Here is an 18,120-nt window from a genome sequence, read left to right as displayed (position 1 = left end):
TAACATTGTTATTGTATTTGAATTTCGATTGAGTTATTAAGTGACAATTTAGGCTAATATAACTTTAATAACTGATGTATATTTAGGACATTGCATTTTTCTAATAATGTAATACTTTGAATGAATATGCATTTGGTTTTTAATAAGACACAAATATTAGACCATTCAAACAACTACCACGAATTGTAACCATCGCAATTTGTTTAAACAAATCATTGGTTTAAATCCACGCATTCGATGGGATCTGCTCTAAACTCTGAGCGCCTATTGGTCAAAATACCAAATATTCTACGCACGTGGAAAAAAAGGAAAAGGGAGGGGCGAAAATTAAAGGGGAAAACAATGATATATTTAGCTGCCCATGGTCAATGCCTTCAACAACTCGAGAATTTCAATAAAGCATTTGTTTTTCATAGCAGTCAGAGCGCTCCGATTTGACAGTCCATTTTATCACGATTTCTTTTAATGACAAACGACAGAAGTGCTGGGGACGCTGCTTGGGTTATGCATCATCAAATGCAGTCGAATCCCAAATCCGTCTGGCCCTCAAATTTCAACTCGGAAAATAATAACGTGAACTGGAATAACGCTATGGTACGACACATTGTATAGCTAATTCATGTCAACACGTAGATAACTAGTTATGTTAATCACATTTTAGAACATACGATTTAATGTTCGTAAACACGCGTTAGTATTTTTGTACTGTGTATACAGTTTAGCGTTCATTAGCTAGCTAGCTAGTTAGCCTGCGTTCTAGCCAGCCACTTTTAGCTAGCTAACCGTCTTCTGACCGTTTGTCCCATCTACCTAACTAGTAAGATGTCCTATATTGCTAGCTACCTAACTTGCTTAGTTGGTTATATTTGACATGCAGATTGTCTAGTTATGTAGTTTGTTGTGTATGATAAATATCCTAGCTAGTTAATGGCTACTGTTTTGTGATACTTTTGCAGCTAGCTAACCTATTATGTAATACAGTAGGAAATGCTTTTGCATTCGGTCAGTGTTTTGCTGCATTACTAGACGATTGGATACTTTAGTCAAACAAGTTCTTGAAGTGACGTGACAATAGAGGTCTGGGGTTACTGTTTACTCATGTCAATATAGTTGACTATTTAAACATTGTGGATTTTGAACCCAGGTAAAATCTTTTATCATATGCCTACAGGACGCTTCCCAATACCCTGGTTACTCCTCAAACTACTGGTATCCCCAGACACATTCCACAGCAGGGCACTATCCAAATGCCTACCCTTCAGGATCCGATGTGCAGACACCTTACAACCCACAGGTACAGTACGGCCTCATGTTATGTCATAGCAAAGGCCTTCTAAATCCACCTCTATACATGGGGATTAAGTCCTAATCCGTCGTCTCAAGGGCTCTCACCCTTCCTTGACTTTGTTACTCACGCACACATATTTTCACAGACTGGCAGTCTGGCACTCACATTCAAACCCTTACTGATGTATGCACACGTTTTCTCTCTCCCTATCTAGGCAATGCAAGCATATCCAAATGGCCACGGCATCTATAACACTGGTCCAGGCCAGTATCCGGCAAATTCTTTCCACCCATCCAACCCATTCTACTGTGCAGAGCAGATGTCTCCCAGGCAGGCAACAGGCCAGTACCCTAGCCAGGGCTGCCCAGGACCAGAGCAGAGCACAGGCGGGTCAGGACAACCCCACACCCAGCACCAACATCAGCACCACCACTACCCTGGACCACACTGTCAAGGGGTAAGTGCATTCAACCAGGGCAGTGTTTAACAGTGTCTGAGGTAAAGGCAGTTGGGTATAATGGCTCTGGTCTATTTTCAACCAGGCCCCTAGCTATCCTCCTGGGTCTTACACACACTATGGGGAAGGTGGTCCAGCATTGCCTGCAAACCCCCAATACCCGACTGGACAGGCCCTTCACCCTAGGCCACAGGCTGAGGCTTGGGCCCACTCGGGTGGGTATGGGCCCTCACACCAGCAGTGGCAGCCAGGCACCCAACCTCTACACAGCAACTATGCGAACCCTGTCCGCCCACAACACCCCCCAGCATGGCCAGGCACTGGCACTGGAGCCCCACCCCCCTATGAAGCCAAGGTACGTGTGGAACACAAGGGAGGCATCTCAATGACCTACATTGGCCTTTGGTCATCTCGTCTCCTTTATTTGAACATATTGTTTCTAAAATACCCTCTAAGTGGTACTAATTTTGTTCTTCTTGGAAGAAAGGGGATAGTTCAAAAATGCTCATACCCTCCTCTGGTACCATAGCAGTCTTGGGTCTGAATTAATTTAATTTCTATTCATTACACACTAATTGTGTAAGACAATCTTTTTTACCTCAGGACCAGCACTACCCAGGACCCCACCAGCACCAGTGTGCTCCACAGGTGGGACCCAAACCCAGACCAGCCCCCTCCCCTAACCCCACTAATGGCAAGTCTGTCGACTTCAGCTCACCTCCCCAGATGTACAACAAACCAGGACGAGGGGGGGTGCAGGAGCCAAAGCCTTCCCAGGGTGAGCCTCCAACCCAGCCCCGGGGTCCGATCGGGCCCCAGCCCCTGAGCGACAACCCCAGCTTGGCCAAAGTCCAGCAGGTCATGGCCCGGGTGCTTTTGCTCCATGAGGATGTGGATGAGTTTGTGGGTAAAAAATTGGACAAGAGTTACCGGTACCTGGAGGAACTGCTGACCAAGGAGCTGCTGGTTCTGGACTCAGTGGAGACTCAGGGACAGGAAGTGGTCAGGCAGGCCCGGAAGGAGGCTGTGCAGAGGATCCAGGCCATACTGGACCGGCTGGAGAAAAAGGCCTTCTGAATTGGACCGGTTCTGGTTCTAAGGGTCTTACTGTTCTTTTTTTGTGACATTTGAATCTAAACCGGTCCCTTGGAATGAAATGCCAAATTCTCTGTTTGTTGATTACATCTCCTGGATCGTAAAGGTTTAGATAGACTGGTTCTCGACAAGGACTTACGGTTTGGTTTGGAATCAGGCCAGCTTATGCTACTTCACGCAGGTGTGATCAGGAACATAAGAGATGCCATGTCAAAGTATTCATGATGGCAAATGTAATGGTTGTACATATCAAGTCATGACTAAGTTATGGTGTTGTTGGGTTAGTTGTCATAACCTGACATTAGTGTCCATGATGACTTAAAGCATCGGTTATGTCATGCTTGTGCCAGTGTAATGTAGTCTTATAATGGTGGTTTCATATAGTGTCACCATGTTCCTTTCAAAGTAGGTAAACGTTGCCTCTTAATCACTGATAGGGTGAGATGTTTTTGCTTGGTTAATAAGGCTTGGATTTGGCATAGGCTAATCTGATCCTAGATCTGTGTTCAAAGGCCACTTCTACCATGAGTGTTCCAGTCACCATGTTTTCTTACATGTTGCAAACCATTTGCACTACCATGAGATTTCCCCTTTATCACTTACCCTAACCTTATCACCCACCTGTCATTGTAAGCAGAATGCAAACAGTGTGCATTCACACAGCCTTCCAGATTGACATTAAGGGTTGCCCTATTGCCTTTGTCAAATTAACTGGGCAGTCATGCAAGTTGAGCCTGCTCTGAGGTTGCTCCATTAGTCAGGTGATATGTTTTTAAAAAGTGAATACAACCAAACTGTTAAGAATTTCAATAGCCTAAAACTGATATCCCTTTAGGTGAAAGACAGAATTTATGGCAGTTGGGCAGATCACTTTTTTTTAACTGATTTAAATAAAAAGGTGAAAGGCAGGCAAAATGGCACTTCTGCTTAATTTACATTTGAGCAAGTGATCCTAATCTTTGAGCCACCAAAAAAATGCTCCTGACTTGCCTTTTTAGACTTTAATATCAATCCCTGGGTGGGTAATGTTACACACTCACATTCATTTACACTTTTTTTCAGTATCTACAAATGTAGAGTCAATTGCTTTTCAATGCAGTCGATGGAAGAAATTCAATTAATGACTTAAAGTTGCTCAATGGAAATATTGCGGAAGTTTCAATTCACTTCCTGAATAAATTAACATTTTAATTCCATCTATCCTAACCCTGGTATGTTCTGTATAGTAGTTGATCTACAACTCTTCCACAATGCTTTTGCCATTGATTGGTGTTAGACATTGTAATTAAGTACAGGCCTAGGATCAGTTTAGTGTTATTCTTCGAAGGACGAAAAGGAAAACTGAGCTTAGACCCTGTTCAATTACTTCCTTCTTTAGAGTAATCTCTGACCTTTCTACCACAGTTTTACCATTCAAGTTCATATCAGACCAGGACCCATATCCACAAATCGTCTCGGAATATGAGTGATGATCTAGTATCAGGTCCACCCTGTCCATATAATCTTATTCATTATGATCTAAAAGGCGAAACTGAACCTAGATCAGCACTCCTACTCAGAGGCTTTGTGGATACGGGCCCAGTGATATTTTAAGGAAGAAGGATTTATTAAAACAGGTGGTTGGGGTCAGCTTCATCCTACAGCACTATGATTGGGTGTTTTTTTTTAATTTCAAAAAAACAAATCAAATGCTTTTCTTATTTAATCTAGCACCAAAAATCACTTTCTTAGACTGTGTTAATTTCTTAAATCAGCTACTTTGTTGATAAAAATAAATCACGAGTGCCATAATATCGGCAGGTGCTTTTTCAAATCGTTATAAGAAATAAACTTTAAATCTCTTAAGCTTTGCATGGATCAAAATGTTCTGTTTGTCATATGTTTCTTTTTTTTCCTGTGATGTTATTTTTGTGTTCAGATGGAGAACCATTCACTAACTAAAAAATATATATATTTGTAACATAGACACTTTAAATACAGGCACAGGGACCAAGGTCCCAAGGACCAAGGCGGTTTCTGACGTAATGCATGTTTCCAACATAAGATGGGAATATTTTCCTGACTGATTCAGAAATGACTACAGCTCAAACAAATGAATTGCATTAAATGTCAGTACATTTTTCAAATGTGTTATGCATGTTATTGTATAGTCTTTTGGAAAACATACCATAAACACTCAAAATTAACAAGAGTTTGTCATGTGATAGGTGGGAGAGAAAATGAAAGACGTTTGAATGAAGTGGGGGGTAATGAAAGTGAGACAACACACTGCAAGCTGATATACAGTACCAGTCAAAAGTTTGGACACACCTACTCATTCCAGGTTTTTCTTTATTTTTTATATTTTATACATTGTAGAATAATAGTGTAGACTTAAACTATGAAGTAACCAAAAACTGTTAAACAAATCAAAATCTATTTTATATTAGATTCTTCAAAGTAGCCACCCTTTGCAGAGTGGCGCAGCGGTCTAAGGCACTGCATCTCAGTACTAGAGATGTCACTACAGGCCCTGGTTCGATTCCGGGCTGTATCACAACCGTCTGGGATTGGGAGTCCCATAGGGTGGCGCACAATTGGCCCAGCGTTGTTAGGGTTTGGCTGGGGTAGGTCGTCATTGTAAATAAGAATTTGTTCTTAACTGACTTGCCTAGTTAAATAAAAAATGACAGCGTTGCACACTTGGTGCTCTCTCAACCAGCTTCACCTTGAATGCATTTCAATTAACAGGTGTGCCTTCTTAAAAGGTAATTTGTGGAATTTCATTCCTTCTGAATGCGTTTGAGCCAATCAGTTGTGTTCTGACAAAGTAAGGGGGTATACAGAAGATAGCACTATTTGGTAAAAGACCAAGTCCATATTATGGCAAGAACAGCTCAAATAAGCAAAGCGAAATGACAGTCCATCATTACTTTAAGACATGAAGGTCAGTCAATCCGGAAATGTTTTATAACTTTGAAAGTTTCAAGTGCAGTCGCAAAAACCATCAAGCGCCATGATGAAACTGGCTCTCATGAGGACCACCACAGGAAAGGAAGACCAAGAGTTACCTCTGCTGCAGAGGATAGAGTTAACTGCACCTCAGATTGCAGCCCAAATAAGTTAAACAGACACATCTTAACACCAACCGTTCAGAGTAGACTTTGTGAATCAGGCCTTCATGGGGAAATTGCTGCAAAGAAACCACTACTAAAGGACCAATAAGAAGAGACTTGCTTGGGCCAAGAAACACAAGCAATGGTCATTAGACCGGTGGAAATCTGTCCTTTGGTGTGATGAGTGCAAATTTGAGAATTTTGGTTCCAACCACCGTGTCTTTGTGAGACGCAGAGTAGGTGAACAGATGAACTCTGCATGTGTGGTTCCCACCGTGAAGCACAGAGGAGGTGGTGTGATGGCGCTTTGAATTAATTTATAATTCAAGTCACACTTAACCAGCATAGCTACCACAGCATAATGCAACGATACACCATCCCATCTGGTTTGCACTTAGTGGGACTATCATTTGTTTATCAACAGAACAATGACCCAACATACCTCCAGGCTGTGTAAGGGCTATTTGACCAAGAAGGAGAGTGATGGAGTGCTACATCAGATGACCTGGCCTCCACAATCACCCGACCTCAACTCAATTGAGATGGTTTGAGATGAGTTGGACCGCAGCGTGAAGGAAAAGCAGCCAACAAGTGCTTAGCATATTTGGGAGCTCCTTCAAGACTGTTGGAAAAGCATTCCTCATGAAGCTGGTTGAGAGAATGCCAAGAGTGTGCAAAGCTGTCATCAAATCAAAGGGTGGCTGCTTTTGAAGAATCTAAAATATATATTGATTGGTTTAACACTTTTTTGGTTACTACATGATTCCATATGTGTTATTTCATAGTTTTGATGTCTTCACTATTATTCTACAATGTAGAAAATAGTACAAATAAAGAAAAACCCTGGAATGAGTAGGTGTGTCCAAACTTTTGACTGGTACTGTATTTTCTCTATTGATTTCATTTATTCTGTGATTCATTCTGTGAATAGTTTACCTCCCTAAAGAAACCCTGTCTCAGAATGACTAGCCATGAGAAAAATGAAATGAATGTAGTTTGGTGAAGTTGAGACGGCCACACATACACCCTTGCCTGCCAACTAGCGTTCAGATCTTTAAATAGGTAGCTATTTTGATGCGAAAGCAAAACACAGTCTCTCCGAGCCTTGTGGAACACGCATTGAATTTGATTTGTGGAACAGGGCATCAGATGGCTCTAAAGACTCCCAGGAGCGAGCAACTCTGAAGCAAAGCACTGGAATAAAACCTACACCTGTTCATCTCTCTAGGATTCCTGTGAAACAAACCTACAATCATTACTTTTGCTGCTCTAGAAAGAAGTATGGAGATGTAGTCTGTCTCCCTTGCATGGTGATAGAAAATATCCTTTATACAGTAGGGCTCATTTACACTGTTTTTTTCCAAGGACCGGTTCCAGCAAAACGCAGCAGCTGCAACATATATATTGTTTAATTATCTTCATTCTCGGACTGGGCTTCAAACCACTTTGAAGAAAAACTGGATTTGTATGTAACCTGCAGAGGTATTCTATCAGAGCTTTATCCGATATTTTAAAAGCAGAACAAAATGTCTTTTACCTCCAAACTCCCCCCGTCCTGGAACGACAGACCCCCTCCTCGTAAGGTGGAGATTGACCTGAGTTCACCGGGGCTGGCTGTGTTTGAGCTGGAACGACTCCTGTTCACTGGGAAAGCCATCAACAGCCATGCAGACGAAGTGTGGCCCAGACTTTACATTGGAGACCAGTAAGTGCAGTGACAATACTTTTCCTTTCATATTGGTTGACACTGGAATTTAACCTAGGGTCACTTTAAGTGGACAATTTTGTATGTCGTCTGCTCCATAGAGACTAATCCAAGGCATCATTTGGACAAGGCTCCGATGTGTGTAAGGGGAGCTGATCATAAATCAGTTTTTAAATGCTTGGGCCCTCTAAAGTAACTTGAGTGCTGTGTTCGGTGTTGGGAAAGTACATAGGTTTATCTGATAATAGTTCCCAATGTGGACTTCAGTAGTGTGAATTCTTAATATCAGATTGCCAGATATTTGCTCTTATCCAATCTATATAGATCTAGCATAAACGTAAGGCCTCAGTGTCCAGAACCTTGTCAACAGACCTGAAAATAATTTGTTACTTGTTCATTGTAGACTGCATTTATTTGTTTATTCTAGTCTTGTCCTCAACATGTGCAAACAACCATCTTCATAGTTATGCGATAATGTTTTTGAATAATCTTGAAACTTGTGGTTTTCATAGGGACAGTGCTACGAATGTCCGCCAGTTGGCCAACCATCATGTCACCCACGTCTTGAATGCTAACCACAGTAAACGGCGAGACGGTGCGGAGACTTACCTGGGAATGAACATCAAGTACTTTGGCATCGAGGCTCATGACTCCTGTAACTTTGACATGAGTGTCAACTTCCAGACTGCCGCAGACTTCATTCACAGGGCCCTCAGTGGAGGAGGTGAGTGGAAGTCCAGACCAGGGGCTTGTTCAGTGGAGGAGGTGAGTGGAAGTCCAGACCAGGGGCTTGTTCAGTGGAGGTGAGTGGAAGTCCAGACCAGGGGCTTGTTCAGTGGAGGAGATGAGTGGAAGTCCAGACCAGGTGCTTGTTCAGTGGAGGAGGTGAGTGGAAGTCCAGACCAGGGGCTTGTTCAGTGGAGGAGATGAGTGGAAGTCCAGACCAGGGGCTTGTTCAGTGGAGGAGATGAGTGGAAGTCCAGACCAGGGGCTTGTTCAGTGGAAGAGGTGAGTGGAAGTATTTTTTTTAAATTGAACCTTTATTTAACTAGGCAAGTCAGTTAAGAACAAATTCTTATTTACAATGACTGCCTACCCTGGCCAAACCCGGACGATGCTAGGCCAATTGTTCGCCGCCCTTTGGGACTCCCAATCACGGCCGGATGTGATTCAGCCTGGATTTGAACCAGGGACTGTAGTGAAGCCTCTTGCACTGAGATGCTGTGCATGAGACCGCTGTGCCACTCGGGAGCTGGAAGTCCAGACCAGGGGCTTGTTCAGTGGAGGTGGTGAGAGGAAGTTCAAAAAGGGAGTTTAAAAGTTAAGCACTGCCTCATTGATTGTACTAAAGTACTTCATCGTTTATTGTATGTACTAGTTTGTTACAGAGTAATACATTGTTCCAATGGAAAATGCCTGTATAATGTTAAAAGTGTGGTATGGCCAAGTGTATGATGAAATGTGCATTGTACATGTCTAAGAATTGTTTCCTATGCAAACATGACATTTCTATCTGCAACGCAGTGAAAGGTCACACTGAAAGGAAGCAGGAGTTTCCAGAAGGGAAGTTACAGTACCACACTGTGCTTAATGGGAAAAATCCATGTTCTCTACCCTCTAACCCCCCCACCCCTCCCTCTTTCTACCCCCCCCCACCCCTCCCTCTTTCTACCCCCCCCCACCCCTCCCTCTTTCTACCCCCCCCCACCCCTCCCTCTTTCTACCCCCCCCCACCCCTCCCTCTTTCTACCCCCCCCCCCACCCCTCCCTCTTTCTACCCCCCCCCCCACCCCTCCCTCTTTCTACCCCCCCCCCACCCCTCCCTCTTTCTACCCCCCCCCACCCCTCCCTCTTTCTACCCCCCCCACCCCTCCCTCTTTCTACCCCCCCCACCCCTCCCTCTTTCTACCCCCCCCCCACCCCTCCCTCTTTCTACCCCCCCCACCCCTCCCTCTTTCTACCCCCCCCCCTCCCTCTTTCTACCCCCCCCACCCCTCCCTCTTTCTACCCCCCCCACCCCTCCCTCTTTCTACCCCCCCCCCACCCCTCCCTCTTTCTACCCCCCCCACCCCTCCCTCTTTCTACCCCCCCCCTCCCTCTTTCTACCCCCCCCTCCCTCTTTCTACCCCCCCCTCCCTCTTTCTACCCCCCCCCACCCCTCCCTCTTTCTACCCCCCCCCTCCCTCTTTCTACCCCCCCCCCTCCCTCTTTCTACCCCCCCCCTCCCTCTTTCTACCCCCCCCCTCCCTCTTTCTACCCCCCCCCCTCCCTCTTTCTACCCCCCCCCTCCCTCTTTCTACCCCCCCCACCCCTCCCTCTTTCTACCCCCCCCCACCCCTCCCTCTTTCTACCCCCCCCCACCCCTCCCTCTTTCTACCCCCCCCCCCACCCCTCCCTCTTTCTACCCCCCCCCACCCCTCCCTCTTTCTACCCCCCCCACCCCTCCCTCTTTCTACCCCCCCCCCCACCCCTCCCTCTTTCTACCCCCCCCCCCACCCCTCCCTCTTTCTACCCCCCCCACCCCTCCCTCTTTCTACCCCCCCCCTCCCTCCCTCTTTCTACCCCCCCCTCCCTCTTTCTACCCCCCCCCACCCCTCCCTCTTTCTACCCCCCCCCCACCCCTCCCTCTTTCTACCCCCCCCCCACCCCTCCCTCTTTCTACCCCCCCCCCCACCCCTCCCTCTTTCTACCCCCCCCCTCCCTCTTTCTACCCCCCCCCTCCCTCTTTCTACCCCCCCCCACCCCTCCCTCTTTCTACCCCCCCCCCACCCCTCCCTCTTTCTACCCCCCCCCCACCCCTCCCTCTTTCTACCCCCCCCCCCCACCCCTCCCTCTTTCTACCCCCCCCCCCACCCCTCCCTCTTTCTACCCCCCCCACCCCTCCCTCTTTCTACCCCCCCCACCCCTCCCTCTTTCTACCCCCCCCCACCCCTCCCTCTTTCTACCCCCCCCACCCCTCCCTCTTTCTACCCCCCCCACCTCTCCCTCTTTCTACCCCCCCCACCTCTCCCTCTTTCTACCCCCCCACCTCTCCCTCTTTCTACCTCTCCCTCTTTCTACCCCCCCCACCTCTCCCTCTTTCTACCCCCCCCACCTCTCCCTCTTTCTACCCCCCCACCTCTCCCTCTTTCTACCCCCCCCACCCCTCCCTCTTTCTACCCCCCCCACCCCTCCCTCTTTCTACCCCCCCCACCCCTCCCTCTTTCTACCCCCCACACCCCTCCCTCTTTCTACCCCCCCCACCCCTCCCTCTTTCTACCCCCCCCACCCCTCCCTCTTTCTACCCCCCCCACCCCTCCCTCTTTCTACCCCCCCCCACCCCTCCCTCTTTCTACCCCCCCCCACCCCTCCCTCTTTCTACCCCCCCCACCCCTCCCTCTTTCTACCCCCCCCACCCCTCCCTCTTTCTACCCCCCCCCACCCCTCCCTCTTTCTACCCCCCCCCACCCCTCCCTCTTTCTACCCCCCCCCACCCCTCCCTCTTTCTACCCCCCCCCACCCCTCCCTCTTTCTACCCCCCCCCACCCCTCCCTCTTTCTACCCCCCCCCACCCCTCCCTCTTTCTACCCCCCCCACCCCTCCCTCTTTCTACCCCCCCCACCCCTCCCTCTTTCTACCCCCCCCACCCCTCCCTCTTTCTACCCCCCCCACCCCTCCCTCTTTCTACCCCCCCCACCCCTCCCTCTTTCTACCCCCCCCACCCCTCCCTCTTTCTACCCCCCCCCACCCCTCCCTCTTTCTACCCCCCCCCACCCCTCCCTCTTTCTACCCCCCCCCACCCCTCCCTCTTTCTACCCCCCCCCACCCCTCCCTCTTTCTACCCCCCCCCACCCCTCCCTCTTTCTACCCCCCCACCCCTCCCTCTTTCTTCCCCCCACCCCTCCCTCTTTCTTCCCCCCCACCCCTCCCTCTTTCTTCCCCCCCACCCCTCCCTCTTTCTTCCCCCCCACCCCTCCCTCTTTCTACCCCCCCACCCCTCCCTCTTTCTACCCCCCCCACCCCTCCCTCTTTCTACCCCCCCACCCCTCCCTCTTTCTTCCCCCCACCCCTCCCTCTTTCTTCCCCCCCACCCCTCCCTCTTTCTTCCCCCCCACCCCTCCCTCTTTCTTCCCCCCACCCCTCCCTCTTTCTACCCCCCCCACCCCTCCCTCTTTCTACCCCCCCACCCCTCCCTCTTTCTACCCCCTACCACCCCACCTCTCCCTCTTTCTACCCCCCACCTCTCCCTCTTTCTTCCCCCACCTCTCCCTCTTTCTACCCTCTGCCCCCCCCTCCTCTCCCTCTTTCTACCCCCCACCACTCCACTCTTTCTACTCCCCCCACCTCTCCCTCTTTCTACCCCTACCCTCCTCTCCCTCTTTCTACCCCCCACCACTCCACTCTTTCTACTCCCCCCATCTCTCCCTCTTTCTACCCCCCCACCTCTCCCTCTTTCTACCCCCCACCTCTCCCTCTTTCTACTGCCCACTTCTGCATCTCTGTACCCTCTACCCCCCACCTCTCCCTCTTTCTACCCCCTCCTCTCCCTCCTTCTACTGCCCACTTCTGCATCTCTGTACCCTCTAACCCCACCTCTCCCTCTTTCTACACCCTACCTCTCCCTCTTTCTACCCCCTACCTCTCCCTCTTTCTACCCCCCCCCCCACCTCTCCCTCTTTCTACCCCCCCCCCCACCTCTCCCTCTTTCTTCCCCCCCCACCTCTCCCTCTTTCTTCCCCCCCACCCCTCCCTCTTTCTTCCCCCCCCACCTCTCCCTCTTTCTTCCCCCCCCACCTCTCCCTCTTTCTTCCCCCCCCACCCCTCCCTCTTTCTTCCCCCCCCACCCCTCCCTCTTTCTTCCCCCCCACCCCTCCCTCTTTCTTCCCCCCCACCCCTCCCTCTTTCTTCCCCCCCACCCCTCCCTCTTTCTTCCCCCCCACCCCTCCCTCTTTCTACCCCCCCCACCCCTCCCTCTTTCTTCCCCCCCCACCTCTCCCTCTTTCTTCCCCCCCCACCCCTCCCTCTTTCTTCCCCCCCCACCCCTCCCTCTTTCTTCCCCCCCCACCCCTCCCTCTTTCTTCCCCCCCCACCCCTCCCTCTTTCTTCCCCCCCCCACCCCTCCCTCTTTCTTCCCCCCCCCACCCCTCCCTCTTTCTTCCCCCCCCACCCCTCCCTCTTTCTTCCCCCCCACCCCTCCCTCTTTCTACCCCCCCCACCCCTCCCTCTTTCTACCCCCCCCACCCCTCCCTCTTTCTACCCCCCCCACCCCTCCCTCTTTCTTCCCCCCCCACCCCTCCCTCTTTCTTCCCCCCCCACCCCTCCCTCTTTCTTCCCCCCCACCCCTCCCTCTTTCTTCCCCCCCACCCCTCCCTCTTTCTACCCCCCCCACCCCTCCCTCTTTCTACCCCCCCACCCCTCCCTCTTTCTTCCCCCCCCACCCCTCCCTCTTTCTTCCCCCCCCACCCCTCCCTCTTTCTTCCCCCCCACCCCTCCCTCTTTCTTCCCCCCCACCCCTCCCTCTTTCTTCCCCCCCACCCCTCCCTCTTTCTACCCCCCCACCCCTCCCTCTTTCTTCCCCCCCACCCCTCCCTCTTTCTACCCCCCCCACCCCTCCCTCTTTCTTCCCCCCCACCCCTCCCTCTTTCTTCCCCCCCACCCCTCCCTCTTTCTACCCCCCCACCCCTCCCTCTTTCTACCCCCCCACCTCTCCCTCTTTCTACCCCCCACCTCTCCCTCTTTCTTCCCCCACCTCTCCCTCTTTCTACCCTCTGCCCCCCCACCTCTCCCTCTTTCTCCCCCCCTCCTCTCCCTCTTTCTACCCCCCACCACTCCACTCTTTCTACTCCCCCCACCTCTCCCTCTTTCTACCCCTACCCTCCTCTCCCTCTTTCTACCCCCCACCACTCCACTCTTTCTACTCCCCCCATCTCTCCCTCTTTCTACCCCCCCACCTCTCCCTCTTTCTACCCCCCACCTCTCCCTCTTTCTACTGCCCACTTCTGCATCTCTGTACCCTCTACCCCCCACCTCTCCCTCTTTCTACCCCCTCCTCTCCCTCCTTCTACTGCCCACTTCTGCATCTCTGTACCCTCTAACCCCACCTCTCCCTCTTTCTACACCCTACCTCTCCCTCTTTCTACCCCCTACCTCTCCCTCTTTCTACCCCCCACCTCTCCCTCTTTCTACCCCCCACCTCTCCCTCTTTCTTCCCCCCACCTCTCCCTCTTTCTTCCCCCACCTCTCCCTCTTTCTACCCTCTGCCCCCCCACCTCTCCCTCTTTCTCCCCCCCACCTCTCCCTCTTTCTCCCCCCCACCTCTCCCTCTTTCTACCCCCCCACCTCTCCCTCTTTCTACCCCCCCTCCTCTCCCTCTTTCTACCCCCCCTCCTCTCCCTCTTTCTACTCCCCACCTCTCCCTCTTTCTTCCCCCACCTCTCCCTCTTTCTACCCTCTGCCCCCCCACCTCTCCCTCTTTCTCCCCCCCCACCTCTCCCTCTTTCTCCCCCCCCACCTCTCCCTCTTTCTCCCCCCCCACCTCTCCCTCTTTCTCCCCCCCTCCTCTCCCTCTTTCTACCCCCCCTCCTCTCCCTCTTTCTACCCCCCCTCCTCTCCCTCTTTCTACTCCCCCCACCCTCCCTCTTTCTACCCCCCCCACCCTCCCTCTTTCTACCCCCCCCACCCTCCCTCTTTCTACCCCCCCCACCCTCCCTCTTTCTACCCCCCCCACCCTCCCTCTTTCTACCCCCCCACCTCTCCCTCTTTCTACCCCCCCCACCTCTCCCTCTTTCTACCCCCCCCACCTCTCCCTCTTTCTACCCCCCCCCACCTCTCCCTCTTTCTACCCCCCCCACCTCTCCCTCTTTCTACCCCCCCACCTCTCCCTCTTTCTTTCCCCCCCACCTCTCCCTCTTTCTACCCCCCCACCTCTCCCTCTTTCTACCCCCCCACCTCTCCCTCTTTCTACCCCCCCCACCTCTCCCTCTTTCTACCCCCCCTCCTCTCCCTCTTTCTACCCCCCCCACCTCTCCCTCTTTCTTTCCCCCCCACCTCTCCCTCTTTCTTCCCCCCCCACCTCTCCCTCTTTCTTCCCCCATCACCTCTCCCTCTTTCTTCCCCCCCCACCTCTCCCTCTTTCTACCCCCCCCACCTCTCCCTCTTTCTACCCCCCCACCTCTCCCTCTTTCTACCCCCCCCACCTCTCCCTCTTTCTACCCCCCCCACCTCTCCCTCTTTCTACCCCCCCTCCTCTCCCTCTTTCTACCCCCCCCACCTCTCCCTCTTTCTTTCCCCCCCACCTCTCCCTCTTTCTTCCCCCCCCACCTCTCCCTCTTTCTTCCCCCCCCACCTCTCCCTCTTTCTTCCCCCCCCACCTCTCCCTCTTTCTACCCCCCCACCTCTCCCTCTTTCTATCCCCCCACCTCTCCCTCTTTCTACCCCCTCCTCTCCCTCCTTCTACTGCCCACTTCTGCATCTCTGTACCCTCTAACCCCACCTCTCCCTCTTTCTACCCCCTACCTCTCCCTCCTTCTACTGCCCACTTCTGCATCTCTGTACCCTCTACCCTCCCTCCTCTCCCTCTTTCTACCCTCTGCCCCCCCACCTCTCCCTCTTTCTCCCCCCCCACCTCTCCCTCTTTCTCCCCCCCACCTCTCCCTCTTTCTCCCCCCCCTCCTCTCCCTCTTTCTCCCCCCCCTCCTCTCCCTCTTTCTACCCCCCCTCCTCTCCCTCTTTCTACCCCCCCTCCTCTCCCTCTTTCTACTCCCCCCACCCCTCCCTCTTTCTACCCCCCCACCTCTCCCTCTTTCTACCCCCCCCACCTCTCCCTCTTTCTACCCCCCCCACCTCTCCCTCTTTCTACCCCCCCCCACCTCTCCCTCTTTCTACCCCCCCCACCTCTCCCTCTTTCTACCCCCCCCCACCTCTCCCTCTTTCTACCCCCCCCCACCTCTCCCTCTTTCTACCCCCCCCACCTCTCCCTCTTTCTACCCCCCCCACCTCTCCCTCTTTCTACCCCCCCACCTCTCCCTCTTTCTACCCCCCCACCTCTCCCTCTTTCTACCCCCCCACCTCTCCCTCTTTCTACCCCCCCCACCTCTCCCTCTTTCTACCCCCCCTCCTCTCCCTCTTTCTACCCCCCCCACCTCTCCCTCTTTCTTTCCCCCCCACCTCTCCCTCTTTCTTCCCCCCCCACCTCTCCCTCTTTCTTCCCCCCCCACCTCTCCCTCTTTCTTCCCCCCCCACCTCTCCCTCTTTCTTCCCCCCCCACCTCTCCCTCTTTCTTCCCCCCCCACCTCTCCCTCTTTCTACCCCCCCACCTCTCCCTCTTTCTATCCCCCCACCTCTCCCTCTTTCTACCCCCTCCTCTCCCTCCTTCTACTGCCCACTTCTGCATCTCTGTACCCTCTAACCCCACCTCTCCCTCTTTCTACCCCCTACCTCTCCCTCCTTCTACTGCCCACTTCTGCATCTCTGTACCCTCTACCCTCCCTCCTCTCCCTCTTTCTACCCCCTACCACCCCACCTCTCCCTCTTTCTTCCCCCCCCACCTCTCCCTCTTTCTACCCCCCCACCTCTCCCTCTTTCTATCCCCCCACCTCTCCCTCTTTCTACCCCCTCCTCTCCCTCCTTCTACTGCCCACTTCTGCATCTCTGTACCCTCTAACCCCACCTCTCCCTCTTTCTACCCCCTACCTCTCCCTCCTTCTACTGCCCACTTCTGCATCTCTGTACCCTCTACCCTCCCTCCTCTCCCTCTTTCTACCCCCCACCACTCCACTCTTTCTACTCCCCCCATCTCTCCCTCTTTCTACCCCCCCACCTCTCCCTCTTTCTACCCCCCACCTCTCCCTCTTTCTACTGCCCACTTCTGCATCTCTGTACCCTCTACCCCCCACCTCTCCCTCTTTCTACCCCCTCCTCTCCCTCCTTCTACTGCCCACTTCTGCATCTCTGTACCCTCTAACCCCACCTCTCCCTCTTTCTACCCCCTACCTCTCCCTCTTTCTACCCCCTACCTCTCCCTCTTTCTACCCCCCACCTCTCCCTCTTTCTTCCCCCACCTCTCCCTCTTTCTACCCTCTGCCCCCCCACCTCTCCCTCTTTCTACCCCCTCCTCTCCCTCCTTCTACTGCCCACTTCTGCATCTCTGTACCCTCTAACCCCACCTCTCCCTCTTTCTACCCCCTACCTCTCCCTCTTTCTACCCCCTACCTCTCCCTCTTTCTACCCCCCACCTCTCCCTCTTTCTTCCCCCACCTCTCCCTCTTTCTACCCTCTGCCCCCCCACCTCTCCCTCTTTCTACCCCCTCCTCTCCCTCCTTCTACTGCCCACTTCTGCATCTCTGTACCCTCTAACCCCACCTCTCCCTCTTTCTCCCCCCCTCCTCTCCCTCTTTCTCCCCCCCCTCCTCTCCCTCTTTCTACCCCCCACCACTCCACTCTTTCTACTCCCCCCACCTCTCCCTCTTTCTACTGCCCACTTCTGCATCTCTGTACCCTCTACCCCCCACCTCTCCCTCTTTCTACCCCCCCCTCAGGTATAGTGCTAGTGCACTGTGCAGTGGGGGTGAGTCGTTCAGCCACCCTGGTTCTTGCCTACCTGATGCTGAGACAGAACCTGACCCTGGTGGATGCCATCTGTGCCGTGAAGGACAACCGCGGTGTGATCCCCAACAGAGGCTTCCTCCGACAGCTCATCAACCTGGACACCAAACTGTATGGCCACCTCCGCAACACAACCTACACCTAGAAGACTGATTCAGCTTCTGTTCTATTCTCTTTCGTCTATTTGAGCAGTGGGTCACAAACCTTTTATTTTTTGGGAAACATTTATGCAAATGAATGTATTTCATTTGAATGTATTTCATTCATTTTTGGTATTTATGAAACAAATACCAAAATATAGTTTGAATGTAATTTCCTTTAAGTTGGTGTAGGCTATGTGGGAGACTTGCATTCTAGTTCCCAGTATTCAAAGTTTAGCTGTATTCCATGTTCTGCTTTTCCTAGCAGTGTCTGGCTGTAGAATTATTTTTACATACCTCCCTTTAGAGATGAAACCGCTGATGGTTTGGAGGTCAAACTTGAGAAACCTGTCTTATTGGGAAATAAGTGGCAATATTATGTAGCCTACTGTAACTTAAGCTTGTGTTGTATACATTTTTGGCAACATACATTTTTTTATTGAGTATTTTGTATGTTTCAAGCTGATATGAGTATGCAATTACTATGACATATTAAAGTATGTGTGAATACATTTTCCTAGTACTTCCCTGTTTCTTCCTCGTGTTGCAGAAGCTCTGGGTTCCAACCACAGAACCTGTAACTTCTCTATTTTCTCCCAGCATGACACCATGCCCCATGGCATAAATACTGTACCTCCACATCTCAACATCATGGCATCGGTTCATCTGTATGGGCTTTGAATTTAAATGTAATTTAATATTTCAATGCATGTCTCTTCTAATTCTACAGGGTTAGCCTATATGAAAAGGTGACACCT

At 51.7% G+C, this 18,120-nt stretch overlaps 2 protein-coding genes across 2 annotated transcripts; both read left to right on the top strand.

The window, feature by feature from the left end:
• The first annotated feature begins 314 nt into the window (after window positions 1-314).
• LOC139545096 (BAG family molecular chaperone regulator 4-like) lies at window positions 315-4,707 on the top strand. Its single transcript, XM_071352497.1, has 5 exons — window positions 315-594; window positions 1,172-1,294; window positions 1,503-1,745; window positions 1,831-2,100; window positions 2,349-4,707. Exons 1-5 carry the CDS (start codon window positions 466-468, stop codon window positions 2,820-2,822), a joined length of 1,239 nt encoding a protein of 412 aa, XP_071208598.1. The 5' UTR covers window positions 315-465; the 3' UTR covers window positions 2,823-4,707.
• Window positions 4,708-5,093: 386 nt separating this feature from the next.
• Window positions 5,094-17,874, top strand: LOC139545098 (dual specificity protein phosphatase 26-like). The gene is made up of 3 exons (XM_071352499.1): window positions 5,094-7,640; window positions 8,153-8,364; window positions 17,156-17,874. Exons 1-3 carry the CDS (start codon window positions 7,462-7,464, stop codon window positions 17,365-17,367), a joined length of 603 nt encoding a protein of 200 aa, XP_071208600.1. The 5' UTR covers window positions 5,094-7,461; the 3' UTR covers window positions 17,368-17,874.
• The last annotated feature ends 246 nt before the right edge of the window (window positions 17,875-18,120 follow it).

The sequence above is a fragment of the Salvelinus alpinus genome, chromosome 19, assembly GCF_045679555.1.
Source record: "Salvelinus alpinus chromosome 19, SLU_Salpinus.1, whole genome shotgun sequence".
NCBI lineage: Eukaryota > Metazoa > Chordata > Actinopteri > Salmoniformes > Salmonidae > Salvelinus > Salvelinus alpinus.
The sequence above is the reverse complement of the archived record's forward strand: the minus strand, read 5'-3'. Positions and strand labels throughout refer to the sequence as shown.

What these genes read in the sequence shown, in the direction of transcription:
- LOC139545096 (XM_071352497.1), top strand. Translation starts at nt 466, where the DNA reads ATGACAAACGACAGAAGTGCTGGGGACGCTGCTTGGGTTATGCATCAT. An exon ending in TGAACTGGAATAACGCTATG is followed by an intron (nt 595 to 1,171) that starts GTACGACACATT and finishes ATATGCCTACAG; the next exon opens with GACGCTTCCCAATACCCTGG. An exon ending in CTGGACCACACTGTCAAGGG is followed by an intron (nt 1,746 to 1,830) that starts GTAAGTGCATTC and finishes ATTTTCAACCAG; the next exon opens with GCCCCTAGCTATCCTCCTGG.
- LOC139545098 (XM_071352499.1), top strand. Translation starts at nt 7,462, where the DNA reads ATGTCTTTTACCTCCAAACTCCCCCCGTCCTGGAACGACAGACCCCCT. An exon ending in AGACTTTACATTGGAGACCA is followed by an intron (nt 7,641 to 8,152) that starts GTAAGTGCAGTG and finishes TGGTTTTCATAG; the next exon opens with GGACAGTGCTACGAATGTCC. An exon ending in CAGGGCCCTCAGTGGAGGAG is followed by an intron (nt 8,365 to 17,155) that starts GTGAGTGGAAGT and finishes CCCCCCCCTCAG; the next exon opens with GTATAGTGCTAGTGCACTGT.